Here is a 27,300-nt window from a genome sequence, read left to right as displayed (position 1 = left end):
ATTCCTACATTTATATTACATTTAATATATCATGGAAATATTTTTATTTTTCTCACAAATATCTTGTTAAGCGACATTGTATCTTTGACAATACAAAACAATGGGCCGATTCGCATGATGGCTTCCGACTGTAAATCCAATATTGAATTCGTGCATGCTAAAGGATCTCTCGTTCTAATACGGTCCGATAAGATTCGACTTTGTCTCGTTTTACGCGAAGCGGAGCTGATGAGGGAACGACACTCAACATTGATTCATCCGCGGCTCAATCACAAGGAGATCGACGCCAGTCATTGGGGAAAAATAATTACAATTGGCCGCGTTATTCTCCGATCATCCCCCGATCGCACATACATTCAGCCCATCTCGCGACACCACTTCACATGTTTGCGGTTCGCCGATCCTGTACAAAATCCCAGCCGTCATTATTTGGCGCTCTTTATTATTACTTTCACGTAACGATGTGTCGTCAAAGACAACAACGTTAACGACGTGTATTCGTCATTACGTATTTGCGTATATATGTTCCATGAATACGAGACGCTCGAAACATATTGCACCTCCACGCATAAGAAAGATGACACAAGTCAAAAGTATAAAATTGTTCAGAGAAGAAGGAAAATTGTATATTTTGAAATTAATTACTTACTCTCTAATTTTTTTTGAAGTGAAATCTTACTCTAAAAGAGTAAAATCTCATTTAAAAAAAAAGAGTGAAAATCTGCCACTCTTATTCAATAGTGGCGGTATTTTAACTCTTTTCCTTTTCTATTTTCTAAGTAAATTTCTGTAAATTTAACTTGTATCACTTTCCCTGATTGAAGATCGATATATTTAAAACACAATCCGGTTATTCGCGTAATACGAAATTCGAAAAATTTGACTGGTGTCACTTCACTTCTCGGAAGTGCGATATTGGAACAAACGTATATCAAGATTGACATGCAAAATGTTTAATATATAGAGCTTTCTATTTGTAGACAATTTTGTTATTGTTTTCGTACCGATATTTATCTAGGGTTTTATTGTGAAAACATGTAAGCATCGAAATTATATCTTTTAGCAAAATGTCTCTTTTATCCCAAATTATCATTCAGGTGTAAATATATTATGGATTGCAGAACACGTATTCCTTTTGTTACAGCCACGCACATGCACTTCAGTGATACAGGAGAAGAAAGAAGAAGTTTGGAGAATGAAAACAAAATTTAAGCTAGTCGGTGGAAGAAGCCTATCCAGTTTCCTCTAACTCTCAAGCACACGCTCTAAGAAGACTATACTATAAATACACCTAAAAGCAGACAGGGCACCTGACACCAAAAGACGAACATTCGAATGATCAGCTAAAGAACCCCTCACATTTTAAACCAAAATACGCTGCAATTGCTCTAAAATAGGCAACAAAATTCTTTAAATATCATATTAAGACTGCATATAATTAATTTGTAAAGGGGAAGGGGGGGGGAGGAATTTACACATTTATTCTTAAGTAGGTTAATTCTCGCGATTTATAGGACTCATATCATAGATCATACTTAAAATTAACCGCACATAAATTCTGCTTAATAGGCATGAGGCCCAAAATTAAGATATATCTGACATTAACAAAATTATCCATACCTTACATAGATCATTTCAGAAAGCTAAGACTTCTTCTCGCATTGAGAGATATCTGCCTCAATTGTTACATTTTCACAGAAATATGAAAGAACTTGTCTCAATAATGTAGTAAATAAATAAGTGAAATGTATTTAAAGACATTTGGAGAAATAGATAGAAATGTAATAGAGAGAAACGTTTAATAATAATAATGAGAGAAATAGATATCACTTTTTTACATTTTAGAAATAACGTTTAAACGTTATAATCAATTCAAACTTACCAGCATTTGCCATTATCTGTAAAACAATGTTTTTAGTCTCAAAACTTAATTGTATCATCATATTCTCTCTATTATATCAAAACTGCAAATATGACATAAATTTCGAATAAATACGCGAAATGAATGTAAGATAATAATTCGTAACTCTCAGTGAGAGTAAAAAGAATAAAATACAGAGTATATAAAATCACTGTTAATCTCACGTCCGGCGAGCGGCCGTCTGAAAAGGTCGATTATTCGCACAGTAAGAAGCGTTTATCTGGTCGCGAATGCGAAAAACACGCTCGCGCAAATTCGCTCGGTCGTTATCGCGTCTCTCTGTTTTGCGCTTTCACACGCTCCGTCCCGTTTCACGCCGACACGCCGAGATCGTTAACCCTAATGACATTCTCAGCGGGTTGCGTAGAGACTTTGGGACGTGTGCGATTTTCCGGGAAGCTCTTTTTCATCGAGTTTATCGGTGTGGTGCGCGTCGTCGTGACCTTCCCTTCTCGTGCGAGTCGCGCTAACGCACGATTCAACCGATTCAACCGATCGTGACCCTCGAGACCGAGACTCGAGAACTCTTTTCTGAACGATTTTCTAATATCGTACCTTCGTATTTGCATTCATATCTTCCTTGGCTGTAAAATGCGCGCGGATGTACCCCGCGTATCTGCATAACACACAGCCTGTGGCACGTTCTATTCTAGATTCATAACTATTAATACTAATGTCAGCGCGCGCGAATGCTGTCCGCAGTATAGAACCAGGTTCTTGGCCGACGTTGACCACTTCTACCTCTCATCAATGGTGCATTCAGACACACGCAAACGCGAATTTATCAACGGGAATGAGCCACCGCGCCGACTGCCTCTCGTAGTTGTCGTGTCGAGTTCAGCGTGCCGTTCGCGACGTACTCACGGGTATACCACAACTACCCTGGAAAAATTCCCCGATATAAATTAGCCATTGCAGCTAAACGTAGACGAGCGCAAATTTCCGGAATCCATCTATCGAATTTCAAAGGTAGCTAATTTTTCGCGTAAATGACTAGACACATTGTTCATTCCTGAACTGCGATTAATTGTTTCATCTGTCTACATTCAATCGTAATATTTCATCTCGTGGTTTTTAACTCAAATTTCAAGTAAAATTTTAGGAACGTGTGTGCTATATACACTCATAGAAGTACGACTACTGACATGTCGGAATCTCGCAGAGATCAAAACGCGGCATTACGCGAAGTCATAAAAGAACGTAAGTGCATCTTTTGCGATCGTATGAGACAGTAAGACGGTATTTGGAGCACGCGGCGCGTTGTGTACTAGATGATTCATATTTCAATTTTCTTGCCGCCAGTTCCTGATAGCAGACGAGTCTGCGATTATTCTAATCACGTGATGCTCCGTATAAATTATCTTATCTCAATGCACATACCTTTCGTGATAATAGCATTGCTGAATGCACATTGCGTGATTTCTCATAAGCGAGAAAAGCATTTTTTTTTATTTTCCATTTTTTCGGGCAATATCGATCACTTACGTAAGATTTATCCGCCACAAATATTAGGATTACGTTCGACACGTGCCGTAAGAATACAATACTGCGTAAGTAACTAATTTCGAAAGCAGGACATAATGCGACGGATTACATTTTTTAAATACCATACACAAATTATAAACAGCATCAAGAATGATTGTGATGAAAGAAGAAAGTTTCAAGAGAAGAACGTAATAACTTACGCCCTAGCAAATTTTTCATTATCTCGCGCCATAATCTATTTACGAAAAAGATTTAGAGCCAGAACGTGCAACCCAGACAGTCTGAATTCATTATTCCTTGAAAAATATTAACTTCGCTAAGTCTACCATTTTCTGGGAGAAAGACAAACCTATGCGAAGGAATGATAAAAGTATCCGCGTGTATACAGAATCCACGCTTTTTTTTTAAGTTGGGTGAATTTTTGTATTTTGGTTTCTATTAGATAAAATACGTATTTATTGTACGCGCGCGCAAATAGCTTATGATATAATTATTTATAATATATAATAAATTCATCAACTTAAAGATAAACACATCCGTAATTTTGCAATTGATAGAATTCGTCTCTTTATCCTTTAATAGTTGCAACGTAATAAATTTTTCACGTCACCTAGATTTTGAAATTGTATTATCTTTGCCAATATAACATATGTTTTCGTCGAATTCCGACAAATGTATTCTCAAAATGCTCCCAGACAATCAATACATCATCAAAATTCCTAAAGCAATTTCAAACATTGCATCTGTTTTAAACGATTCATTTGAAAATTCGTCTTAGTTTTACATAACCTTATTAGATTATTTTGTACTTTTAAGCTGAAAAGGAGCGTCATCATTCTTGTCAAAAAAAATCGATTTTAAATTAAAGAAAACATCTACGTATTTCTGAGATATCGTGCCAAGGACATGCTATATAACAGTATATAATATAATGAGTTGTAACTATATATCTGACATGACGATCATTGCGATAAACAACCTCCTTTTTTCAATAAAGTTATCAGTGGATATTTTCTCTTCCGATAATTAAACCCATATACGTACGTTAAAATTCAGTGACAATTCTTTGAAAGCTTCTCGTCCAATGGGGAATAATTAACTGAATTAAATAATCGCCGTTGCACTACATTTCCAAGCCATATTTCAAGCGCGATACATGTTTGTCGCTGTGCGTCGCTACGCCTGTCGCAATTAAATTTACGCCATTCTAAGAATAACTGTCGTTGAAAATAGAGTCCTGTTGTCATTGCTGTGCTCGATATATTTCGCGCCAGTAATCAGATTCGAATCAAATTGAGTTGCACCGTACGACGAAAGGCTACAAATTATATCGAGAGAAAGCTATTTACATCGCTTCTTTATATTATTAACTTCCCGTGCTAATTTCATGTGAAACGTGTTTATCTAATATTGCAATAAAGAACGTAAATGTCAAAGCATTCTTTGGAAAACTTTCAGATATGATTCAAATTTTATGAGAGCTGCTACGTTTCATTTCTTCAGTTTATGAGACAAACCCACGCAATCGCGCGTCAAGTATATTTGAATATTCAAAAATAACATTAGTAATACGCACATACATGTAATTTCACGTTTTTGTGAAATAATCTCGTTTAATGTATTTAAACATATTTCTTAATTTTTAGCCTACATAAAATATTTACTTACTAAAAATACATACTTTTTATAAAAAAACTCGAATTTTCATTTTATTCCCAAATATGTGTTATCTTCGCTATGTGTGCATGCAAACTAATTTAACTTTGTATAACTTTGCAAAGCACGATAACGAATTCATTGTCTATGAAAAAGAGAAAATAAAAAATGCTTTAGTCTACATACAGGTATATATATAGATTGATGCGAATTAAGTGGCGCGAAAATTAATGTTTCCAACGAGAAATCACTACGTACCAATTCTTAGTAACGTCACGGTTGCGGAAGTTACCGCGAGGCAAAATATACTAATGTCACTAAGAATGAGGAGGGAACGTACAGTAAATCTGAATCATCGTTTGGCACGTTTATGCCTACCTTCTCGAATGAATGCTTTATTTATCGATTATTGAGCGCGAATTCTATGCGACACAGTAAGATTTATATCCACGAATGACCGTCGCACACTACCTTCTTGCGGTTCAGTTACAGTATACGTTACATATTAATATCTCTATAATGTAATATCCAATTGATACAGAAAGCACACACGATACGAATGATACAAACATATCTTTCTTCATGTTTTATTCAGTATATTTGCTAATGTCAGTCATATAAATATGTAAACAGATCTATTTCCTGCAATGTTTTTGCGAAAAGCTAAATTATTATTAATGTACTAAATACAATAATAAACGTGCCAACAACTTGCAATGATTTTGCAAAATGTTCGGTAATAAAGATTAAATTCTTGGCAAAAGCTGATGATAATAACACAATAACACTATATATTATATATATATAAGTGTGCATGTATAAAAATATTTATAGCTAAGTCTTTTTACTCGCTAATACTATGCAGAGCAAGATATGATAAATAAGAGGAGAAAAAAAGCAACGCCAATGTTTATCCAGGAAAAACTTTAAATTTTTTTGGAACACAGATAGACGCGTTATTCGATATTTCGATTAGAATTTGCATTATAAAGTAATTCAATATTTTGCGTGTTTCATTATTATTTTGCAAAGCTGATAATACTCCTTTCAATGTGTAGATAATCAAGGGGTGAAATAAATAAAAATAAAATATCGATGCATTTTACGATATTTACAATCATTGTGAAATGCTTTCCATAAATGTACGTATAGTTCTTTCCTGAGACGTCTTGATCATCCTGGATTAACTCCAGGCGTGGTAAGACAAGACCGGGGAAAAATCGAAGAAGGCAACGAAGGAGCGGAGCGGACATGGCGACAGTACGCTTTCGTTTCGCGCGCGTTCCGCGCGGAGTGCAAAGAGCAACTATTCCCGTGAACGCGAACGTACGGGGCAAGGAGTGCGAGTAAGAGGAAGAGAAAACGCGACGCGCGCTCTGCAATGCCCACTATTTGCGAGTCGTTCCTCCGACTTCCTGAAATAGGAGCAAAATGGAGCAAAGTCGACACGGCGCGACTCAGCTCGGCTCGGCTCGGCTCGGCCGGGACTCGAGTATATCGATGTCGTACACAGCCAAGCGGTAAATCCATCGCGCCGTTCGGTATGTAAATCGCTTATCGCTCCTAGTGGACCACTCGGTATAATTAGGTAGGTAGGTAGGTAGCTGGGGTAAGTAAGTATAGGTAGATAGATAGGAATGGCATCATATGTATATACATATATATGCGCGCCGAGCATGTATCTGCACGTCTAATGGCGAGGAGGACGAGAGCGAGGCAGCCTCGCGGAATTAGGCTCTTCCGTTGTTTCTATTACAAAATAGATGGCACGATATTGCGAGGCAACGTCGTCGCGCGGCTAATCTCCGTTTTTTCCACCGGAAGGTAGCGTAACCGCGCGAATGAGCTCCGCGACTCGCGAAAACGATCCGACGTAAGGAAGAAACGGTCATAATCGCGCTTCCTTCTGATCGTTTATTTCAACTCTTCGTAATGTAATGTCATTTTTTATTACCTCTACGTTATAAATTTATTATTTACAATTTTTCAAAGTAATATACAGAAATAAATGTTTTTATTGATAAAATATAATTATTCGATACAACAAAAAATTGTACTCCAACAAAAATTTCTTGACATTATATCATCTGATATAAAGACTTAATAAAGTCCAACAGTTTTATAAGTTTTAAATAAAGACAGATAATGAATTTCTAGTACCTGATAGCATTATTTCTTACAAGCCTTAGATATCTGTTATTCGCTTTTGTTTAGAACTTGTAGAGAGAACTATTATTAAATCTTCATATCTCTTAACATAATTTTAATAAATCTTTGTTAAAATATAATTTCTTGTTATATTAAATAATAATTTTTTGTGCATGAAATTAAGAGATGATCCAAAAGGATTCATTAACGAGATTCTTACAAATTATTATAGAAACGATTTAATAAAAAACATATTCCAAAGTCATGTGCACCAAGGATGTACACTATTATAACAGTCTTTTAACCGTCATTTTTGCATTAGGATTTTCTTAATATTGCAAATAGGTTATGCAATACTGTTAAACTTTTCACAAGAATAACTTTGTATTTTCTCTGCATTCATTAATATTTTTTTGCGATACACAAAGGATTCTCTGTGTCGAGCACTTGTGTAACAGCCATAATTCACAAACGAGTAGACATGCGATTCGAATTGAAGTCGAACAAGTCAATGTCAATGTGATTAATTTACTTACCAACGTGATCCATTGAAATCGTAATTTGATAGAGATCTATTTTTTCTTTCACGTAAATGTACTTTATTAACTCTCCGTAAGGTCTCACGCGATCAATTTGTCGACTACGGATTGTTTTCGCGACGCAAATTGTGTTTGCGAAACAATTGTAGATAAATCATCGGATGTTATCGGCAGTGGATCAAAGCATGACGATAAGATTTGAATTTAGAAATGCTTTGGACTTCATTTCGAAACAAAACGTCCGCGAACTGATGCGTAACATGGCGACTTATCGTACAAAAAAATTCTATTGTTTCTCAAATTGCTTTAGATATTATAAATAATAATATTTTTATCAATCATGTTTTGATAAATTGTTAATTGGCTAGTGCTCGATAATAAGAAATTTGTATATTCATCACGTATAATTTATTGTATGTATATTACATGAAAAAAGTATACAATTAACTCATTATAGCTTTGCGTAGTAAAATATTTGATAAGAATCTAATAAAAAATATAAAATGAAAAACTTGTTAATATCAATTTTATATTGTCACAGTGATGAACAACAAATATGTACACATAAGATAAATATTATTATTCACTTGACATAATATGAGAGTCAGAAAAGACAGATGAGAAAGAGCTGAATTCAGAATAAAGAATCTCGTTGTAATGACGCCAATTATACACACACATATACATAGCATCTCTTAATTTGATAAAATTATTTTTCCAGTAACAATAAACTCTATTTGTACTTGGAAAAGTGTCACGTGTGCGACGTGAAGAGTGCATGTGTGTGAAGAGGGATGGGTCATGAGAGGAAAGGCAAGAGAAAAAGAGGAGGGAGTGCTCTTACGTGCTGAGTGTTCCGAGTGCATGCTCACCTAGTTACAACAGTGTTTCTATTCTGCCCATATTTCTCTTCGACTCGAAATTTAAAGGTGTCGCGAGAAACATTTCGCCCAGACGACGGTTTAACGTGTATTTTCGATTGGGCTGCCAAAGCTACATTTTCCGCATCGGAGAATTCTCTCGCGGTTTGTTGGCGAGGAAAGGAGAAAGCTTCTTTCTGAAGCTTTGACGGGGGTGCTTTTAACAGTCTCGGAGTACCGCCAAGCCGGCCGGTTTTACCGTCAAATTATTGACTCGAAGTGCCCCGATAATTAGCGACGGCGATTATCAGGATGCCACAAAGTTAAGCTTAAACGTTCCCGATAGATCCCCTGATCGATTGTAATTAGTAAGTGCGCGCGCTTGTGCATACGTTAATCCATCGTGTGTCACACGGACATAGTTAATGACACCGGGTGAGTGCAACGAATGTCATCCTCCGCAGCCCCATGCGCTCGCCGTCGTTCCGCGATGCAGGCCGGTCACGTGACCGACAGGAAGCTACCAATCGTCTTGTGCGATTATCCCGGTGCCCCTGCCCCGCGTGTCGTACATGCATCGTACGTGTGCGTCAGCTCAGGCATCAGGGACGGCGTTAAGTAGGATTCGCCATCGAAGCAACTACATCATGCTTATATGTGTTTCCCGCCTGTGTACTCGCGGATTTATCTGTGCACGTGTTATATAGCATTGTCCAGGAATCGGGCAGATCAGACGTGATCGGAGGAGATGGCTAGATTAATTCGGTAGAAACCGTCTTGATCGCCATGCTCATCATAGCCTATTATTGATCGATGAAGCGATTGATCGTCGTTGTAATGTAATAAGCATAAATGCGGATAAATTACGTTTATACAATTATATGTCGAACGGTATAATTTATGTGATTATCGTATTTCCTTAGAAATTTAAGGTTTATTTATTTAAAAAGTCATCTCTGTCATTTAAATCCAGGAATTTTATAAAGTTTGACACGGTTTCTACTCGAAAACATTTTTTCAAATAAAAATACATCAAGTTTTATCTTTTAATTTTTTAATCTATTTTTTTATACATACACAGACTTTTGCAGGTGCAAAAGAATTGAAGGACTCGCTGCAACAGTGAGCTAATCCACATTTTATAAAAACGGTAAATAAACTCTAAAGATAAAGAGAAGGGGAAAATATCAGTATCACATATTACAAGATAGTTGATTGAGACATGTGACATTAGTATCTTTCCTTTAACGTTAAAGTTTGTTTATTCCGTTTTCACAAAATGTGGGTTAATCTATGTTGCAGCAAACCCTTCAATTAACTTGTAGTTTATCTCTAAATATTTCTAAGGATGTTTATTTCTAAAAATTTCTAAAAAGAAATCATAATCAACAAATTATGAGAATACTTTGAACACGATTAATTAACGGCAAGTTAAGCATATCTTATTTTACGTCTGGCATCAACGCAGGGAATCGCCGACGGCCGATTCTGAACGACGCTGTACGCACTCGCACGCATGGAGAGCATCGAGTCCAGTAAACCGCGCTACACATTATCATAAATGCCCGCGCCGGGCCCGTCCCACGCGTAAATCTGTTTCGCAAATTGCGAGAGTGGGATTATGTCATCTTTCCCCTCCCGCTCGCTCCCCCGCGACCGCTATGCACTTCTCCACGATACGTTCGCCTCGTTTCCACGGAGCGGAGCGCGCGCGATCAGATCGCGCTCGTTCTTCCCTCCTTCCTCACGGAGCAGCCGGAGTGACGTTTCCGGGTACAACTTGTACATTTTTTCAAGAAGAAGCAAACAGTACGTTAACCTTCACACAATTCTGCTAACGTTGCACCGACTAAGAAATTGGCGGTTTAGAAAAATGTAGATAAGATTGGGCTTGATTTCTTCAAAAATGCAAAATCAGAATGTTTTTTTGTACTCGCCAAATACGAAACATTTTAACTGGAAGTAAATTGATATAGTTCACTGGTAACCTTAGAATTACTGAACCAAATGAGTCAAGCAAATATATGCTCGGCAGCACAATAGGCATATGGAATACTTATCTTGGACAAAACAATATTGCGCAAACAATAACGAGCGTAGATAAGAGTGTAATACAAATGATGACTTCTTTTTCTGCGAGTCTACAAGCGACGAATTATTTTTCATCGGGTACTACTTTTATTTCGTTACATTGCGAAATTATAATCATTATATCGTAGCTCAGTATCGATTGTTTGTAAATTTTAAATACATTCCGACATTCAAAAAAATTTCTACGTAATTCTTTTATTCGATGAAAATTTCGTTATATGTAACAGATTGATTATCAGATTTATTATCAAATCAGTAAATAATAAACTAAAAAAATAAAATTTTAATAATAATGTTGTTTTAAAAAAAATTTTTTAATCAAGGATATATTTATCATTTCTTTGGATGTCATTTAAATGTCTCTAAATAAATATGCGAATAGCACCAAGTGTTTGTTGTAGATAATATCGAGACGCAGCAAATAGTTGAAAATGATGGAAGATCTGTCATCAGAAAATATGATAACAACTTAAATACTTTTTATATGTTGTGTGTGTGTTTTTGAAATCTGAATATAATCCAATGTACACAAATGTAATAAAATTTTTATTGACGTAAAATGGAAATTTTGTAAGTTTATGTAAAATGGAAATTTTGTAAGTTTCAATAAACAAACCTTAATAGACTTTCCACTTCATAAATTAGGAATTTTTATGCCGCCTTCGCGCCAGCCGATGAAGAAACACATTTTTGAACGTTGATTGATTACAAATATACGCACAAGGATATAGAACATTGGCGATCCATGAAACGTCGTTTGCACGTTTTTTGCTCACTTTTAGCGAAATTTTTTGCGTTTATATTGAAATAAACGTAAAGCAAATTTTATCCAACAGTATATCGCGAAGATGTTCAGAAATATCAATTCACAGTTACGAATATCGTTATTATCTTCACGAAATCGTAAACAGTATTTTCTAACGCGTATTTCATTAAGGTCAAAATGTGTCTGAGACAACGATTATATCGTCGACGGTAATGTATCACGACATAAAATAAACGATGCGCGTCTGATGCAATTGTGAGATGCAAATGAGATGCACTTTCCAGAAGACCGTCAGAAATTTACACGTAATTTAGTTCATCGGAGAGAAACTTGACATGGGAACAAAGCAGACTCAAACGTGTATCACAAACACTCTCTACAGACTTCTGAGATCTCTTTCTACCGCGACTGGTAGATGGTGTCGACAAACTGATAAGACCGCTCGAGTCTCAAGGAATTTAAAGTGAGCCGCGTGGGTATTGCGAATGGATTTCTATTCCGCGATTGGATGCAACGGTTTTATATTGATGTTTGTAGTATTCACACGAATAAGTATACTCGATACTCCTGGCCGTCTATTTGCATCTGACGTAAAATTTTGACGATTGTCAGATATACGGCTGCGTGACGAAACATAAACACGAGTAATCGCGGCACGATACGATAAGAACGTTTCTACTTTACATTTATACAGTTTCCTTAAAAAAGAAATTAATTCTCGCAAATTATTTCAGGAAAAATGTCATATAGGATTTGGCAACTAAAAAAGTGTTCTAACTGAAGCCTACTATTACCAAAAATACTACATTGTGTGAATAATATAATACTCGTATAATATTAATAGAAATAATATTTGCATAATATTGATAATAAATACACTCTAACGGCGAGTGAGGTACTTAGATTTAAATTTTAAATACATCAGTAAACATCTCTCTTCGATGAGTAATTTCCGATAAGTGACGAGTTATCTCAAGTCCATAGACCAATGATTAATATCTATTACGATTAAAATGCAAAAATGATTATTTAAATTATTTTTATGGTCTTGAAACTATGATAAGATGAATTAATATAGTTGCATAAAAACGAGAATATAGTTTCATTTGTAGTGCATTTTTTTTTGCGAAAATACCTGGAAACAGATAAGAATGCTAAATAGTAAAAATATTTTGCAGCTTTGTCATTTAGTTACTCGTTTATTGAATATTCCCTTATCGCCGTATATCAAACTGCATCAAGTTGACGTTGTCATCTATTTGGATTGGCATAAGTAAATTCTTCTGGTATAAACGCGATTTCTTTTTTTATTTACCAATAAAAAATAACATAATAATCATGTCACGCAATAAATTTATAGGCTACAAATTTTTATTTTACACGCGTTGAACTAGATTTTATTTTAGACTCATAAATCCTCATAAAAATGCGTACTTTGATAATGTTATTCTTTATTATGTTAGACTTTATATCAGTACAAATTAGATATGTGTGTGTGTGTATATATAATGTGTAAGAACTAAAAAAGAGATTTAAATGTTAAAAATGCACAAATAGTATATAAAGTATTAAAAGATTTAAGATGAGATATAAAGTATTAATATCAAAAGATGTAAAAAAGTAATAAAATGACAAGAAGAATGCATGGTATGTATTAAAAATATGCATTATAACAAAAAAAAAACGCGCTCTCTCTCTCTCTCTCTCTCTCATGAAATATCAAAAATAATTGTTTAGTTAAAATGTGACGTATATCTAATGAACATGACATTGATAAAATCAGACTTGATGTAATGTTGATACCATTTTAAGATTTCTATATAGAGTCAAAATTTAAGGTTTATACATAACATGATGACTGATTTCTCATCTAATATGAAAAATCAGATTGTATAAATTCCAAAAGTATTCGTATATCGTATAAATTCCATTTTCAAAAAGTATATCGCTCGAAAATTGAATGGTTGTTTTAGAACCGAGTCTATCGTTATAAATACACTTCTGCGCGAAAACAACTCTTCGTTAGCTTCTCAACTCGTTTAAATTAAATTTAGGCTACGATGACTAGCGTGTTGCATAACTAGGTACTCATGACAATCTATGTATTCGAAAAAAGAGAACGGAGATAAGAATAGAATTTTTCCTTCCAAGAATTTGCTGCTAAAAGATGACAAGTGAACGACGTGTAGACACAAACAATCTTTATAAATAAGCAATAAATGACGGATTGTATATAAAGCAGCAGATTAACGATTGTGTTGAAACTTGGTAATCTGTATATCGTAAGTTCTATATTTAAATAATTTTTTTTGCTTAATTTTTAAAATGAAATACTCTGAACATTATATACGTATTTAAAAAAATAACTTTCTTGAAAAACTAACTTGTAAGATTTAACTTTTTCAATTTTTTAAAACTTTATACTTAGAAGAAATTTGAAACAAGGAGGGAGAGAGAGAGAGAGAGAGAGAGAGAGAGAGAGAGAGAAGAGAATTCTGAGAAATGATATATTATTAAATCCACATGTTTTCTACTTTATGTGTTACTTATTTCTGCTTTAGTAATCAATAATGCTGTATTCATTACGATAATAAATTCTATTGTTAAAACAGAATGAAAAGACACATCTACGTGCATCTTATGTTGTTCAGCGTTTTATGGCATAACAATGATAGCATGTATTCTCCATTTTAGTAACGTCTCGTTTAATAATACCACGTTCAATATGTTAATGTCATGTATGTGGCTTAGGTTAAAGTACAACACAAATAGAGTACGATATTGCTTTCGCTTAGCAACATATGACATATTAATCAAATTGTACTATATCAGTTATTTTTCACATATGGGCCACTGATTTTCACTCAGTTCTGACAGTCGTACCAGTACTGTTTTGATAATAATTCAAACGCAATTTTAAAAATAATAGCAGTATTTTCCGTACACAATTCTTACAACAAGTAATGAAACCAGTTAATCAATATATTCTAGTATAAAAGCTTCGAGTTAGATGGCACATTTGAAACGGAATATTTTTATCTGAGAAACATTTTTTTCGAATAGAATGATCTTATAATTGATGCACTTATAGTCGTTCCGCAAGAAACGCATCTAAATAATAATGATAAAACTTGCCGCTCCGTCCAATATAATTATGCAACTACTCATCGATTAACAAATGAATACAGTTTCGAAACTGCCACGGTGGCGTTTATACGAGGAGCGTTTACTTCGTAGCAAATAAAGAGCCCAGCTTTATTCGGAATCCTCCGCATTTCTCTAGGCGTGACTTCGACGAACTTGCGCCATCGTTTCGAATGGGCAAAGTTGGATAGGATGATTATCGTAGGAAAATAAAAAAAAAAAGAAGAAGAGGAAAAGAAAGAAAGCACGCGTGGGGAAAGGCAGGAGAGCGCGAAAGGAGGGCGGGGAAAAAAAAAAGAGAAACGATCGGTGTACGACGATAGCGGTGCATTCGTGCAGAAACGATGAAACAGGGCACGAAGAGAGATGCGGGGAGAGGAGGACGAGGCGATCTCGCGTGTGCAACAGCGAGCGACACACGTGCACCCGGCGCACATATAGTACATACGCAGCTCTTTCCCTTCACCTCCACGCATGCGAATGACTCCCTTTATGTTTCTCATCCTTCACGTGCGAGCTTTCGTCGTTGTGTACGAATCCGCGCGGTAATTGATTCATGATGGAACCGCGAATTCAAACACGGCCGAGCTGCATTTTGATATGCCGTCGGTACCAGGGCACGCGGCGGCCTGCAGCGTCTCTCTCCATTATGCCGGTGACGTTGCAACGAGGTGCATCGGGAAGCGCGACCAATGCGGAACGAGTGCGTAATGATCGGCTGTTTCAATAGCGATATCAACACGACCGATTTTCCTATTCCAATGGAGCCTGAGAAAAGCACGCGGTGGAGCGGCGAGCGATGCTGTAACAGTGTGCACTCATCATTGTCATAATAATGCAGGTATCAATGATACCGCAATTTCGAAAGGTCGACACGGACATTTTTATAAATAAATCTATATTATAAAAAAAAAGAGATAAAATGTGTGATACTGATATTTATTATTTCTCCCTCTTCATTTCATAAAAAGACTATTTTTATAATAGACGTAGCTAATCATACTACGGCGATAACATTAAAAATTAAGACAATGATGGGTGAAATGTTAACGTTTCTTACTATAAAGTGTATTTTTATTGATATTTAAATATAATTTATTAACTTTGAAAAGTGTAAAAAATTAAATTATATTAATCGTCCGTATTAAAAAAGTGAATAAGAGAAATGTAAATTATATGATGAACTCTTCAATTATTCTTATCCAAAAAAATATCATTAGTAACATTATGGAATTCTTATTATTTATTAAACACAAATATGTTAAACATATCTCATAAGATAATATCTTTCATTTTTTTTTTCATTATAATAATTTTTATTTCACATTTTTAAGAATGTTGGCTTATTTATTCTTTACGATGAATAACTTCTGCAAAATAGGATGCTTGAGATTGCTATCTTGGCTAGAAACTGAATACTTCACAAGACCCGTTTATGAGCACTTAGAGCGATATAACCCGATTGCAGTTGGTATTCGGCAATGAAAACTGACCTACTCACGTCAGACCAATCCGACCATAAGGCAGGAGATACGAACGGTTATCGCAGTTTATGTTTCGCTGGCACATCGACCATCCCCTTTACATACGTATCTCCGTAGTAATTGGTACACAACGGGGCAGTGATTTCAGATACAGGCCATTTACATACGGGTCAAAATTCTCGGCCTCTTATTCCTTCTTTTTATACTCGCTCTTAGCGAGTTAACAACAGCATTTCAAAGCTACTCTTTTTTTTACACGCAATGTAACATTTTTTTCTATCCGTAAAGTTAGTTTGTTCGTAATACGATTATCGCGATTGTTCATAAATATTGAAATAGTATACGTGTTAATTTTAATTTACTAACATTAGACATGTACATGCATAACTTACGATGTATAAATGCCAATCCGCTTAATAATTATAATGCAAAATTATATTAAAAATAAATTGGCTATTGGAATTTTGGTATTGTTAATGAAATTAATAGAATTTTAGTTGCATCTATCATTATTATAGATTAATATTGTATAAATACGATATTATTCTTTCAGCATTAAATACGCCGTAGAAGGTAACGTTGAAACGTTGCTAATGAAGTTTCCCTGTATTTTCAATCCGAAATCGAACAGAGAGAAGCGTCTTTCGGTGTCCGATTCTCTTTTCGCTTAGCAAAGAGTCAACCAGCGTTCCGTATTTTTGTCGTCGACGATGCGGCGCGCAAAAAATCGCTCGCAAGTCATTTAATAGCGCTCCTGGCGAATGCGTTCGGCCGCGTCTTCCGATAGTATACCGTTACACGAGATTACGGGTTTCCTTTCAGTAGAAAAGGACGACCGCCCTCGTCATTGTGCTCGGACGAACGAAAACGCGAAATCGCGACGTACAAAGCGCGTTTCACGTTCCCTGCGGGACGCTGGGAAAAGGATTGCCGACTTTGTCGGTGGGGCGATCCGAGCGGGTAGCAGTCGGGGTTGGACTTAAAAAAAAAGCCGATCAGTATCCACTCGGTTCTGCATTGGTCGCGCTTCCTGATGCATCTCGTTTGCAATGCGCCCGTGCCATAATAGAGATCCCGGTGAACGTTGGAAGCGGGTGGCATATTAAAATCTCCCATGTGTGTCCGCGTCCCATCGTATATCAATTATTACGTAGTTTGTACACAAAGAGAGAAGAGCCGATGCCCGAACGAAATATAAACCACCAGCGATATTCCACATCTTTTGTTTTTAATGAACCGTCCAGTCTGACACGACTGCTTCTCCCATCGATCAATCATCTCAAAAATTTATACAATTTTATGAAAGAATATTACATTGCGAACGAAATGATACATTAAAAAATGTGTCATCTTTTTATGTTAAAGAAAAAATATATGTATTTCAAATAACTAAAATATCTTCTTGGCCTAGAACGTGGCCACCAACATTTTGTAAATTTTACGGAAAATAAAAGAACATGTAGTCAATACGTAAGCAACATTTTTCTATTAAAACATCGCTTTTCATAAAAATGATAGTTGCAACTTTCCAAGGAATTCTTTAATTGATAAATCCCTAGCGGAACAACAGCTCATGATAACGTAAAAATAATGTTAAAATGAATGACTAATTGAAAGGTAAGTTTTAATCCTTTGGGAATCATTTTGATATACTTTCTCGACGACCTTTTATATACCTTCACACGGAAGCGTTTATTACCTTAGACAATAATAAGACAAATATCACGAGATTGATAATCCCAAGGCACATGGGAATATCAGCCTGCTCGAAATCGAAGCGCAATCTCGATTCGGCTATTAGTGTCATTGTCGAGCGGCCATAACAGTCTGTAACCTGTCACAATGAAGATTCACCAACGGCATATACATCAGTTATTGACGTCACCATCGTCAAACGCGTAGCAGTGCACGGGTTTGCGTGGACGGGTGTCTGTTTAACGCTAATCGCGGCGAAGAGACGAGCGCAGAACCATTATCGTGTTATAACGAGTCGCCGTACAAACTGCTGGTGCATCAGAATCACGGGATGATAATTTAATGTAACGACGCGAGTTAGTGCGCCCGATCGCAAATGAGCCGGCCGTGTTGAGCGCGCACACGGGAACAGCTAGAGGGCACATTTGACACGGCTCCGTCATGGATCGACGAATCATCGCCGATGCCTGACAACATAACGGCCCGCCATTTCATTGTTATTATGTTTTTAACGCTGCATTAGACGCGATATTTCGAATGAGCCGAAACTACCTCGGCAACGGTTTGCACACGACGCAAACTTGTTGATGATAGGATAATACGGTGAAATAAGTGCGCTGAATACTGCGTCACTGTGATAGCTATTTATAGTAGAATTTACATACCATAAAACAATTTTGTACATAAAGTGCACATTATAGCGAATATATGTACAATTACGTAATAGTACATATACTCGCTTTTCTTGTATATGTATATATCGCATGTCATATTTTCTTGAAACTGTCATCAGTTATTAGCTGAATCGTTACTTGCCACCAGCATTGATACCGCGATGATTAAAATTAATCTAATGAAATGTGTCGATATTCAAGCAGGATTCATAGGACGACCTGATTGATAACATAACGCGCGTTGCTAAAATTCGGTCACTCGCGAGAACGTGTCCGCGCTGGGTAGGGCGGACATTCGCGAGCGAAATTGTCGCTGCGACGAAGAGAGAGAGAGAGAGGGACCATTATCGTGGCATGACGAGTCGAAGTACAAACCGGCGGCGCATCACAATCGCGGCGGATTGATAATCTAATGTAACGACGCGCGTTAGTGCGCCAATCGCAAATGAACGGCCCGGCGTTTTCCGTGTTAACGCGCCCGCGAGAACGGCCGCGGGGGTATATTTGACACGGGACAGTCACGGATCGGCAAATCATCGAATCATCGGCGGTACGCGACAACGTAACAAGTCAACAGCCGGCCGTTATGTATATTGACGTATACTTGCCGCGGTTGCGGCGTCGATGTCTGTTTCTATTGACAAATACCCGTCGCAGGGGCGATGATGCATTGCCGTACACGCGACGCCGGAATGACATGGAATGCATATTATCGCGACAAAATGAACCGGGTTGTAGGAATTCGGCCGATTCGCATCGACAATGACAATTTCGCGACAGCCACAACATATTTTCGCCTGATGCATCCTACCCTTCATTATATCACTGTATTTTAAATATAAAAATATCATTATCGATCCACTGTTTCGAATATTAAAGTCAAAATGGAACGTCGAATGCTCTCTACCGGATACTTTTTATATATTTTCTTATCGAGAAAATGAATAAAAATGAAAAAATGAAAAAAAATGACGTTTCTGTGATTGTGTAACATTACGTTACAACGATTTTGTTCGGTAATATTTCACTCAATCTCCGTCAGAAGCTCTAACAAAGTAAAATTGCAGGATAATGGAGAGGGATAAACACGATAAACCTTCATGAACATTGCAATTTTGTCTTTAGAATGATTCTTCGGTCTGGCTTACCAGTAATATGTATTATAGTCGGGGTAGCACGCTATGATTAAGATCTTCGGGGTGAAAACAACGGACCTGCTGCGCGGCGTTAAAAAGGGAGCAGTAAGGTGTGGTAGGTCGGGAAACAGTGGTCACGACATAGAATGTGTAACGATGGATATCTCATGCTAACATTGTACCTTCTAACAGGTATGGATCTCTTTTTTTCTTTTGTTTTTTTTTTTTTCAGTTAAGAGTTAAGTTATAAAATCATTCTCTATTCTATGTAGGAAACATTAGTCTCTCCAAATCGATTCCGATGCACGCAAATAATAATTATCGTCGAATAAAATAACACGCAGGTATCGTGCAACAACACTATATGAAAAGGGAATACCGAAGATAAAGCAGGAAACGAATTTGAGTACTCGAATGTATGGAATCGTCGCGAACTATCTCGACAATACAATACGCCGTTATCAGCTTCATTGCTCGGCAGAGGAGGGTGCGGGGGTTTTCTGTCAAAAGAGAAATTAAAAGCGAAGGGACACGAGGTGGAATATCAACGGGGCCGAAGTGGTCGCGACTGAAGCGGAAGCGGCGGAGAAGCAGTCACGATACACAACGTACAACAATGGAACCAATATCTGTTGTAGGAAGGCGGCATTCGTAATAGCCTGCACACACTCCACGCGCGGGAAACAAATGTCGTGTCTATGCGTGACGAGCCTTATATTGCGGCGTGAGGGGGACGCGCGTTTGCGAGCTGCGTGTTTATTGCTCGACCTGGTAATAATAACAGGTTATTATTCATTACTCCGGCACCGAACACACGAACGTTGCGTTCACCTGCGCCTCGCCGCGATTCATTTTTCGCCGAGACTCACCACACACGGAGTGTGTGTACGTGTGTAATAATCTTCAACCGTTCAACGAGGCGCGTTAAAATGCAAATATTTTTTTTAGAAAGTTATTAACGAGCTACTTGCAATTAATACGTAAAAGTATTGAAAGAATGATGATATAACATAGTTGAATGTATCACGTAATGGCTATAATATCTATATTATTAAATGTGAAAATAAATATCAGAGTGAATTTAAAAAGAGCATGAAATTGTGTGAATTCTAAGTGGAAAATTAATTCGTTCACCATAATTTTCTGCAAAACATTGTTACCACCGTGTTCGCCATAAGTATATAAATTAATTGAACTATACGTCTTTGTGATGCGTCGGAGAAGCCAACGCAAGGTTGTCTGCGAACAACTACATGAATATCTCCATCAGGCTTGCACCGTCACGTCTAAAGCGCATCGTCGTCGTATTTCCGCGAGATCGACGACGAGAGTACGAGAGTACGAGAGTACGAGAAGGGGGCCGGGGAAATAGAGGGAAAGAGAGACGTCGAGGCCCGCGTCGCAAGGCCCGGGACATGAATAAGCCAACGGGCAAAGGTGTGGTTCCCAGGCGTCCGCGGTAGGAAATCGCTCACTGGGGAAGAAAGATGGAGAACAGAAGCCAGGAGCGAACCAAGACGTGATTAATATAAAAGTGGGCGGAGCCTGGCCTGGCCGGAAGTGGCCGAAGAGGGATGCTGTGCCGTGCCAAGCAAGCGCGAAAACGGGGGGGCTATGCCGCCGCAGCTGTGCTGGCTCTCTCGTTGCACTCCGTGTCCGTGTGATATGCATCGTGGATGTGTGCAACCGCGCGCGTACTCGGCACGTACGTCTGAACTGCCGGCGGAGGAGGTGAGAAAATGGGCGAAGCCAAGGTGGCGGGGATGATGCGAAATATATATCACGATTGACGCGCACACCACGTACTCTCTTCCCCGCGGTGGTCGGCCTGATCGTCCCGACGCGACCATGAAGAAGGCGTGACACCCCAGGCCGGGTGTCATCAGCCGGGAAGAGCCACACGCTCTCGATTCTCCAAGATGCCAATATCGCGCACACAAAACACTACGGCACAGAATCGATCAACCGGCTGCGTGGAAACGCAGCGGAGGACACGCTGAACACGCAGCGGTCCTCTTGACGAACGCAGTTCGTCTCGGCGCGACCGAACTGCCGCTGCTTCTCTCTTTCCGTCTCCACTCCGTCTGTCTGTCCGTCTGTCTCCCGCGCTCGCCAGGCTGATCTTTGAATTTTGAAGAAATCGACGGTCACCCGAAGGAAAGCCAGACAACCAGATGGCCGCGCCGGGCAACCCTCCGAGTTGGTAGTAGAGGGTGACAAAGAACGGGATGGTTCGGCTGATTGGCGAATGTGGGATCGAAGAGATCCGGGGGGGCATACCGAGCTTTCGGAGACGCGGGGTGTAAGGGTTGACGCGCGGGGGTGGCCAACCCCACCTACTTCTTTAACGCCCCCAAGCAGAGTAGGACCGCCTCCGTCTCTGGTGTTCCACCTACTACACCACCCGGGACTTCTACAGTCTCGTAGACGAGCCACCCACACAAAGCCGCGACTGGGAGCACCCGACTATCTCTATCGGCTATACACTTCTAAAAAAATCATCCCTATTCCCAGGTAACACGGAGCGTTCTCCGATTGAAGCGTAACTGCCGTCACCCTCCATCTCACCCTTTCGATTGCGCGACGATGCCATCTCTGATGTTTCGTCCGTAGGGGTGAAAGGATTCCACTGTTAAATTCAAAGGACCATTGTCATTGTAAATTCAAGTTCATTTTGCAAATGTTTCACGTTTTTTTACAAAGGCTGCGTCGACATTAGTATCACAATTGTACCGATAAAAAGCATATTAAAGTAAGAGAATTATTTATACGTAAGACTTTGTGTCAAAGGAGAATAATATCTTTTTTTTAACTGCTTCACTCGTACTATACTCTAGAAACCTGTATCTAAAAAGTGATATAATGGAAATATATAATCGTTTCCCTTGTTTTGAAATTGCGAATTATTAATCTCAAAATATATATAAGCTCAAAACTTGATATTTATATTTTTTTAAATAGTTTTTAAAGTCAAGTTTAAAGTTATAAATTTCTGGCATAATATTAAAAAAATAAAAGCAACGTGTTCCTTGCTGAAAATATCAACAAGCTCAACACGATTTGTACACAATTCTCAGGTGTAGATTTTAATGCGTGTGTTGTTTAGGTGGATGTTTTGTTGCTAATTTTATAATATTAATAAATTAATGTATTATTAATAAATTTCGTAATATTAATAAATTTGCTGCTAACTTATAAACGGATTTATAACGGAGATTATAAAGGGCGATTGTTACTTCGGTGTAGTCAACATTACAAAGCAGCTCGGACAAAATTCACAAACGTGAATAATGATCATTGATTTCTCCATTTGATCGCTTTGTTTGAAGTTACTCGCGTGGTAGCAAACGCTACGGTGAACATTATGCAGGCGTTGCGTGACAGACGATGAAACACAAAATAAGAATTTTTGTCAGATTGTTAGAAGTGTTTCGAAACAAGTCGTTGGACTTCCTCAGCCAATGGCAAGATGATTCATACGATATTAGATTACTCTGAGACTCCAGGCAGCTTCAAAGGCGGCGCACCTCTGCCAAGATTATTTTCGGAAAAATGTGCTTTACACCACAAAGATTTCTGTACTTCGCGGCAGGTACGTATTTAGTAACCCGAACGTAGTTAATCTTAGGCCGGTATAGTGAGATTTATTTGACCAACCATTCTGGTTGTCCGGCACACCTATTTGTCTTGTCACGATCGTTAAAGTGTCATTTCCACGAATATCACCCCAACCGGTAGAGTGCAGGATCAATCAGGAAATCTCGGGGTAAAGAAACATTTGTCTGTATTAACGGGAACGTCGTATTTAATTTGTTTAACATTACGAGAGGCGTGCTAAAATCTAAATCATTTTGTCTTGGCAACTTACTGGCGATAACGCGATAAGGTTTCTATTTCCGCATCCACAATTTTGGCAACAGCATATTGCTTACCCCCACTAATTACGAGAGGACTGAAAGAACCATCGGTAAATAATATTTATATGCAATTTCTAAACCGTCAGATGACAGTGATTAAATAAGAAGCGGCAGATATCGTTGAACGCGCGTTTCTTGATAATGATCGATCAGTACGAAATTTATACCATAATCTCCATTTACGTCCTTTCTATTTTTGCCACGACCTAAATTCGATTAAAGTAAATCGCGCGAAATATTCGTCGATCTTGCGCACCGTCCGCACTCTTATGTTTCTATTTAATCCCAATATCTATATTTACAATTTATAATTTATGAGATTAATAGTGACAAAATCGTACCACGCGCTGGATGTTCTAAGCTTAGCGACAATTTCGAACTTCAAAATACACAGCGATAACGTAAATCCTAAAATGTACGAAAGAATAAAAGTACAGCTCTATTAAATAGCGATAGCAGTTCTAAACAAACTAATCAAATTAATATTATTACTACGAGAAATCGTGATCTGTGTCAACAACAGAATTGTATAAAGCAGGAGAGACAAAAAGAGAGTGAAAAGAGAGAAAAAATCAAACGTCAAATGTACATTTATATTATATAATATGTGTGCATTAACAAACTATATACGAAAGAAATGTTACGATTTTGTATCAGTGATAAAAAGGAATGACAAAAAGCTACGCAAATTTGGAGGTACATTCAAAATAAAAAGGTATGTAACAAAAACAAAATTTCCATCTCGATGAATTAATCTATTTCCCGGATAAATTAATGAATTATATCATGACGGAAAAGTAAATAAATAAACGTGATCCACGTGATCAAAACTTTAAAGATAGCGGCAAAGAGCCAATAGCTGTACCGCGAAAACGTGCGTTAAACGGACGAAGTGTTTAAAAGGAGTACTCCAAATTCCAGTAGCGGCGTGCGAAGGGGAGCGCCGGTGGCACGTGGCTGTCACCAGTGTCTGCAGCGCGATGCAAAGAGCGTCAGAAACGTACGAAGTTGGTGACAAAAAAAAATGAACACAACTAGCAAAGCAAGCAAACGATTGAGTGGAGAATAAAAGAGAGAAAAATAGAGAGAGAGAGAGAGAGAGAGAGAGAGAGAGAGAGAGAGAGAGAGAGAGAGAGAGAGGGGGGTGAAAACAGCAGAGGATATTTATGTGACGTAGGTGCATTATGTGAACAAACGTTCGCGCAGGCAGGCAGTTCAATCAGACATCGGATGACATAGGCAGTGCACTGGAGAAGTGTTGCAGGGGTGAATAAGGCTACCTGGACGGGTCTCCAGCGTGGTTCCAGCATGTCCCGCTTCCTCCTCGTCGAGTCACTCGTGGTCGTCGGATCCTCCGTCCTTCTTTACGTGATAGGATTGATAGAAAAAAAAACGGAAGGAGAAGATACGAGGCTCCTTCTGGCTTCCTTTGGTGATTTCCTCTATCCGTCGGGACGCAGCTCTTCGTGTGTTCTCCGTTTCTTTTCGCCTCTACCCTCTTTCCTCCCGCCCGCCCCCTTTCGATCTCTGTCACCTCTATCCCTTTTCCGCCTTTCTTCTCCCTCTGTAACCACTCTGTATATTTCTCTCTCTCTCTTTCCCTCTTTTGCTCTCTTTCTCCCCTCTTTGTCTTCCTCTCGCGTTTTTCAATATTTTTTAGAGCACGCGCTTATTATCTATTCACCTAACTGTCTACCTATCTATCTGTCTTTCTCTCGAAGCACCGCGTGCCGCGCGCGCCACGTGCACCGCCGCGACGTTAAAAGAACGATGCCGGATCGGACGTCGCCGTTGCCCCGATGAAAGGAGGCAACCGATTCCCGAAGACGCCGACGGCGACGCCGCTCTCTTTCTCCCTCTCCCTCTCTCTCTCTCTCTCTCTCCCTCCCTCTTTCTCTTTCTTTCTCTCTCTTCCTCCCTGCCTCTCTCTCTCTCTCTCTCTCTCTCTCCGGGGATGAATGCCGGAGGGGGGTGGCGGCGGGAGGCCGCGGAGGACGCCCTCTCTCTCGCAACCTGGGGCAACGTTCCCTCGCCGTCGTGGAGACAGGCAAAACGTGCGCCGAACGTAGCGGTGCGGGGTTGCGTGTACAGGTTTGAAGAAAAGGGGGTATAACCGCGCGCCGGTGGCTGCCGTCGCGACTGTGCGACGCTCGGCACCGCTTAGCCGCGAAACCCTCCGGCCGTGGCGAGCACGCGGCTACTGAGTCGGCGCATTGCGAGGACCATCGCGGTGTCTCACTCCCGTCGACGTCGCGCAGCGGCCGCGGCGGTGTCTCCCTCCGTTTGACGGCCACCTCCTCTTCGTCGCTCCACCACCGAGCGTCCTCGTCGCACGCGTTATCACGGCACTCTCGCGGGGTGATCTTCCGTCTCCGTCCAGACAGCTCTCTCGCTCCTTCGCACCGGCGTAGCGTGGGTGTTTCTCGGCTCTCCGGAGAGAGGCAGTCCCGTCGGTTGCGCCGCGACGCACTTCGGCGATCGTCGCCTGCCGTGCTGACCCACGTTGTGTTTTCCAATTTACATCGCGCTTGATTTAATTCTCGATATTCGGCTTCTCGATATTAGCTTCCTTTGGGCCTATTTTTTTATTTTCGATAACAAGGAATTCCACGGTGATAATTATCAATGATAGAACAGCTATTTCTAGAATTCCTCACCCCTTTTAAACAATTATAAACAAAATGTTAAAAAAAATTAAGTTTTTTATTAAAATTAAGTTGTTTATTAAATGTTTATTTACCCCATACCCGGAGAAAAATGATTTTGCTACATGGACGCAGGATTGCAAAATTTAATTGTCGAATTTGTTTGCTGTTTATAGCAAATAAATTTGCATTTTTGACAAATATTTTGCATTTGTTGCAAGTAATTTTTAGTAGCGAGTATAAAAAAGAATAAATATTTGTTACACTTGCAAATAATTTACGACTCCTATATTTGCAAATAGAATTTGCCGTTATGGCATAGGATTAGTGTTCAGCGCGTTCATAGCAAAATCATTTTTCTTTCCGTGTAAAATCTTTTTTAGTTTTATATTAGAAAATTTAATTTCAATTTTTAATTTTTGTTATTTTTTAAATATAATATTATATTTTTAACATTATAACCTAATAATTACTTATCATTATATTATTAACCTCGACCTTAATTTTTAAATAGGTTTTACTTTAATTATTTAATTGCCGAAATAACTAAATATACATAACGTGATAAACATATATATAAATAGTATAATAAATATATATAAGTACACTATCTAGCTAATAAGAAATTACGATGCTTGAAACATCATGTTAGGGTAATTATTTTTTTATTTAAGAAAAGACTTTTGTTATAAAATTTGAATAACAAATACAATATATATAAAGAAGTTCAATAAATTTGGCACATCTTTAACACGCATTGCATATTAAAACATGTTGCATCTAGATGATTGACAAAGTCCCGTCATCATGAACGAATCTCCAACATCACATATGGTAGTAGTATAGATGTCCATGTAGTTATTGTTATCGATTCGACCTACTCCTAAGACCAGACTAAAGCCGACCTGTTCTGATGTATTCATCATGCTCAGCATAATTTCCTATTCTCCTGCTTGAGATGCCCTCGAATAACTTCGACGCGTCCGCTTCTTATTCACAATGTAACCAAATATTAACCGACATCATCCTAATATCATTTCTGTCTAAGATTTGCTATTAACAAAATATTAAAGCTATTGCAGTTCGCTCGACACGATTTTGCAATATGCAAATTATTTATCTTGTTTGTCATGGAATCT

At 38.3% G+C, this 27,300-nt stretch overlaps 1 protein-coding gene across 10 annotated transcripts in view; it reads right to left on the bottom strand.

The window, feature by feature from the left end:
* Window positions 1-25,700, bottom strand: part of FoxP (forkhead box transcription factor P) — a 301,004-nt gene extending 275,304 nt beyond the window's left edge. For 9 of the 10 annotated variants that reach the window (XM_018512303.1, XM_018512304.1, XM_018512300.1 and 6 more), the window contains exon 1: window positions 24,797-25,700. In XM_018512303.1, coding sequence (XP_018367805.1) covers window positions 24,797-24,826 — 30 coding nt within the window. In that variant the 5' untranslated portion in view covers window positions 24,827-25,700. The remainder of the gene's footprint in view (window positions 1-24,796) is intronic. The other variant, XM_018512310.1, reaches the window with a different exon arrangement.
* Window positions 25,701-27,300: the final 1,600 nt, after the last annotated feature.

The sequence above is a fragment of the Trachymyrmex cornetzi genome, unplaced genomic scaffold (genome assembly GCF_001594075.2).
Source record: "Trachymyrmex cornetzi isolate Tcor2-1 unplaced genomic scaffold, Tcor1.1 scaffold4, whole genome shotgun sequence".
Lineage (NCBI taxonomy): Eukaryota > Metazoa > Arthropoda > Insecta > Hymenoptera > Formicidae > Trachymyrmex > Trachymyrmex cornetzi.
This window is presented reverse-complemented; position numbering and strand designations above follow the sequence as displayed.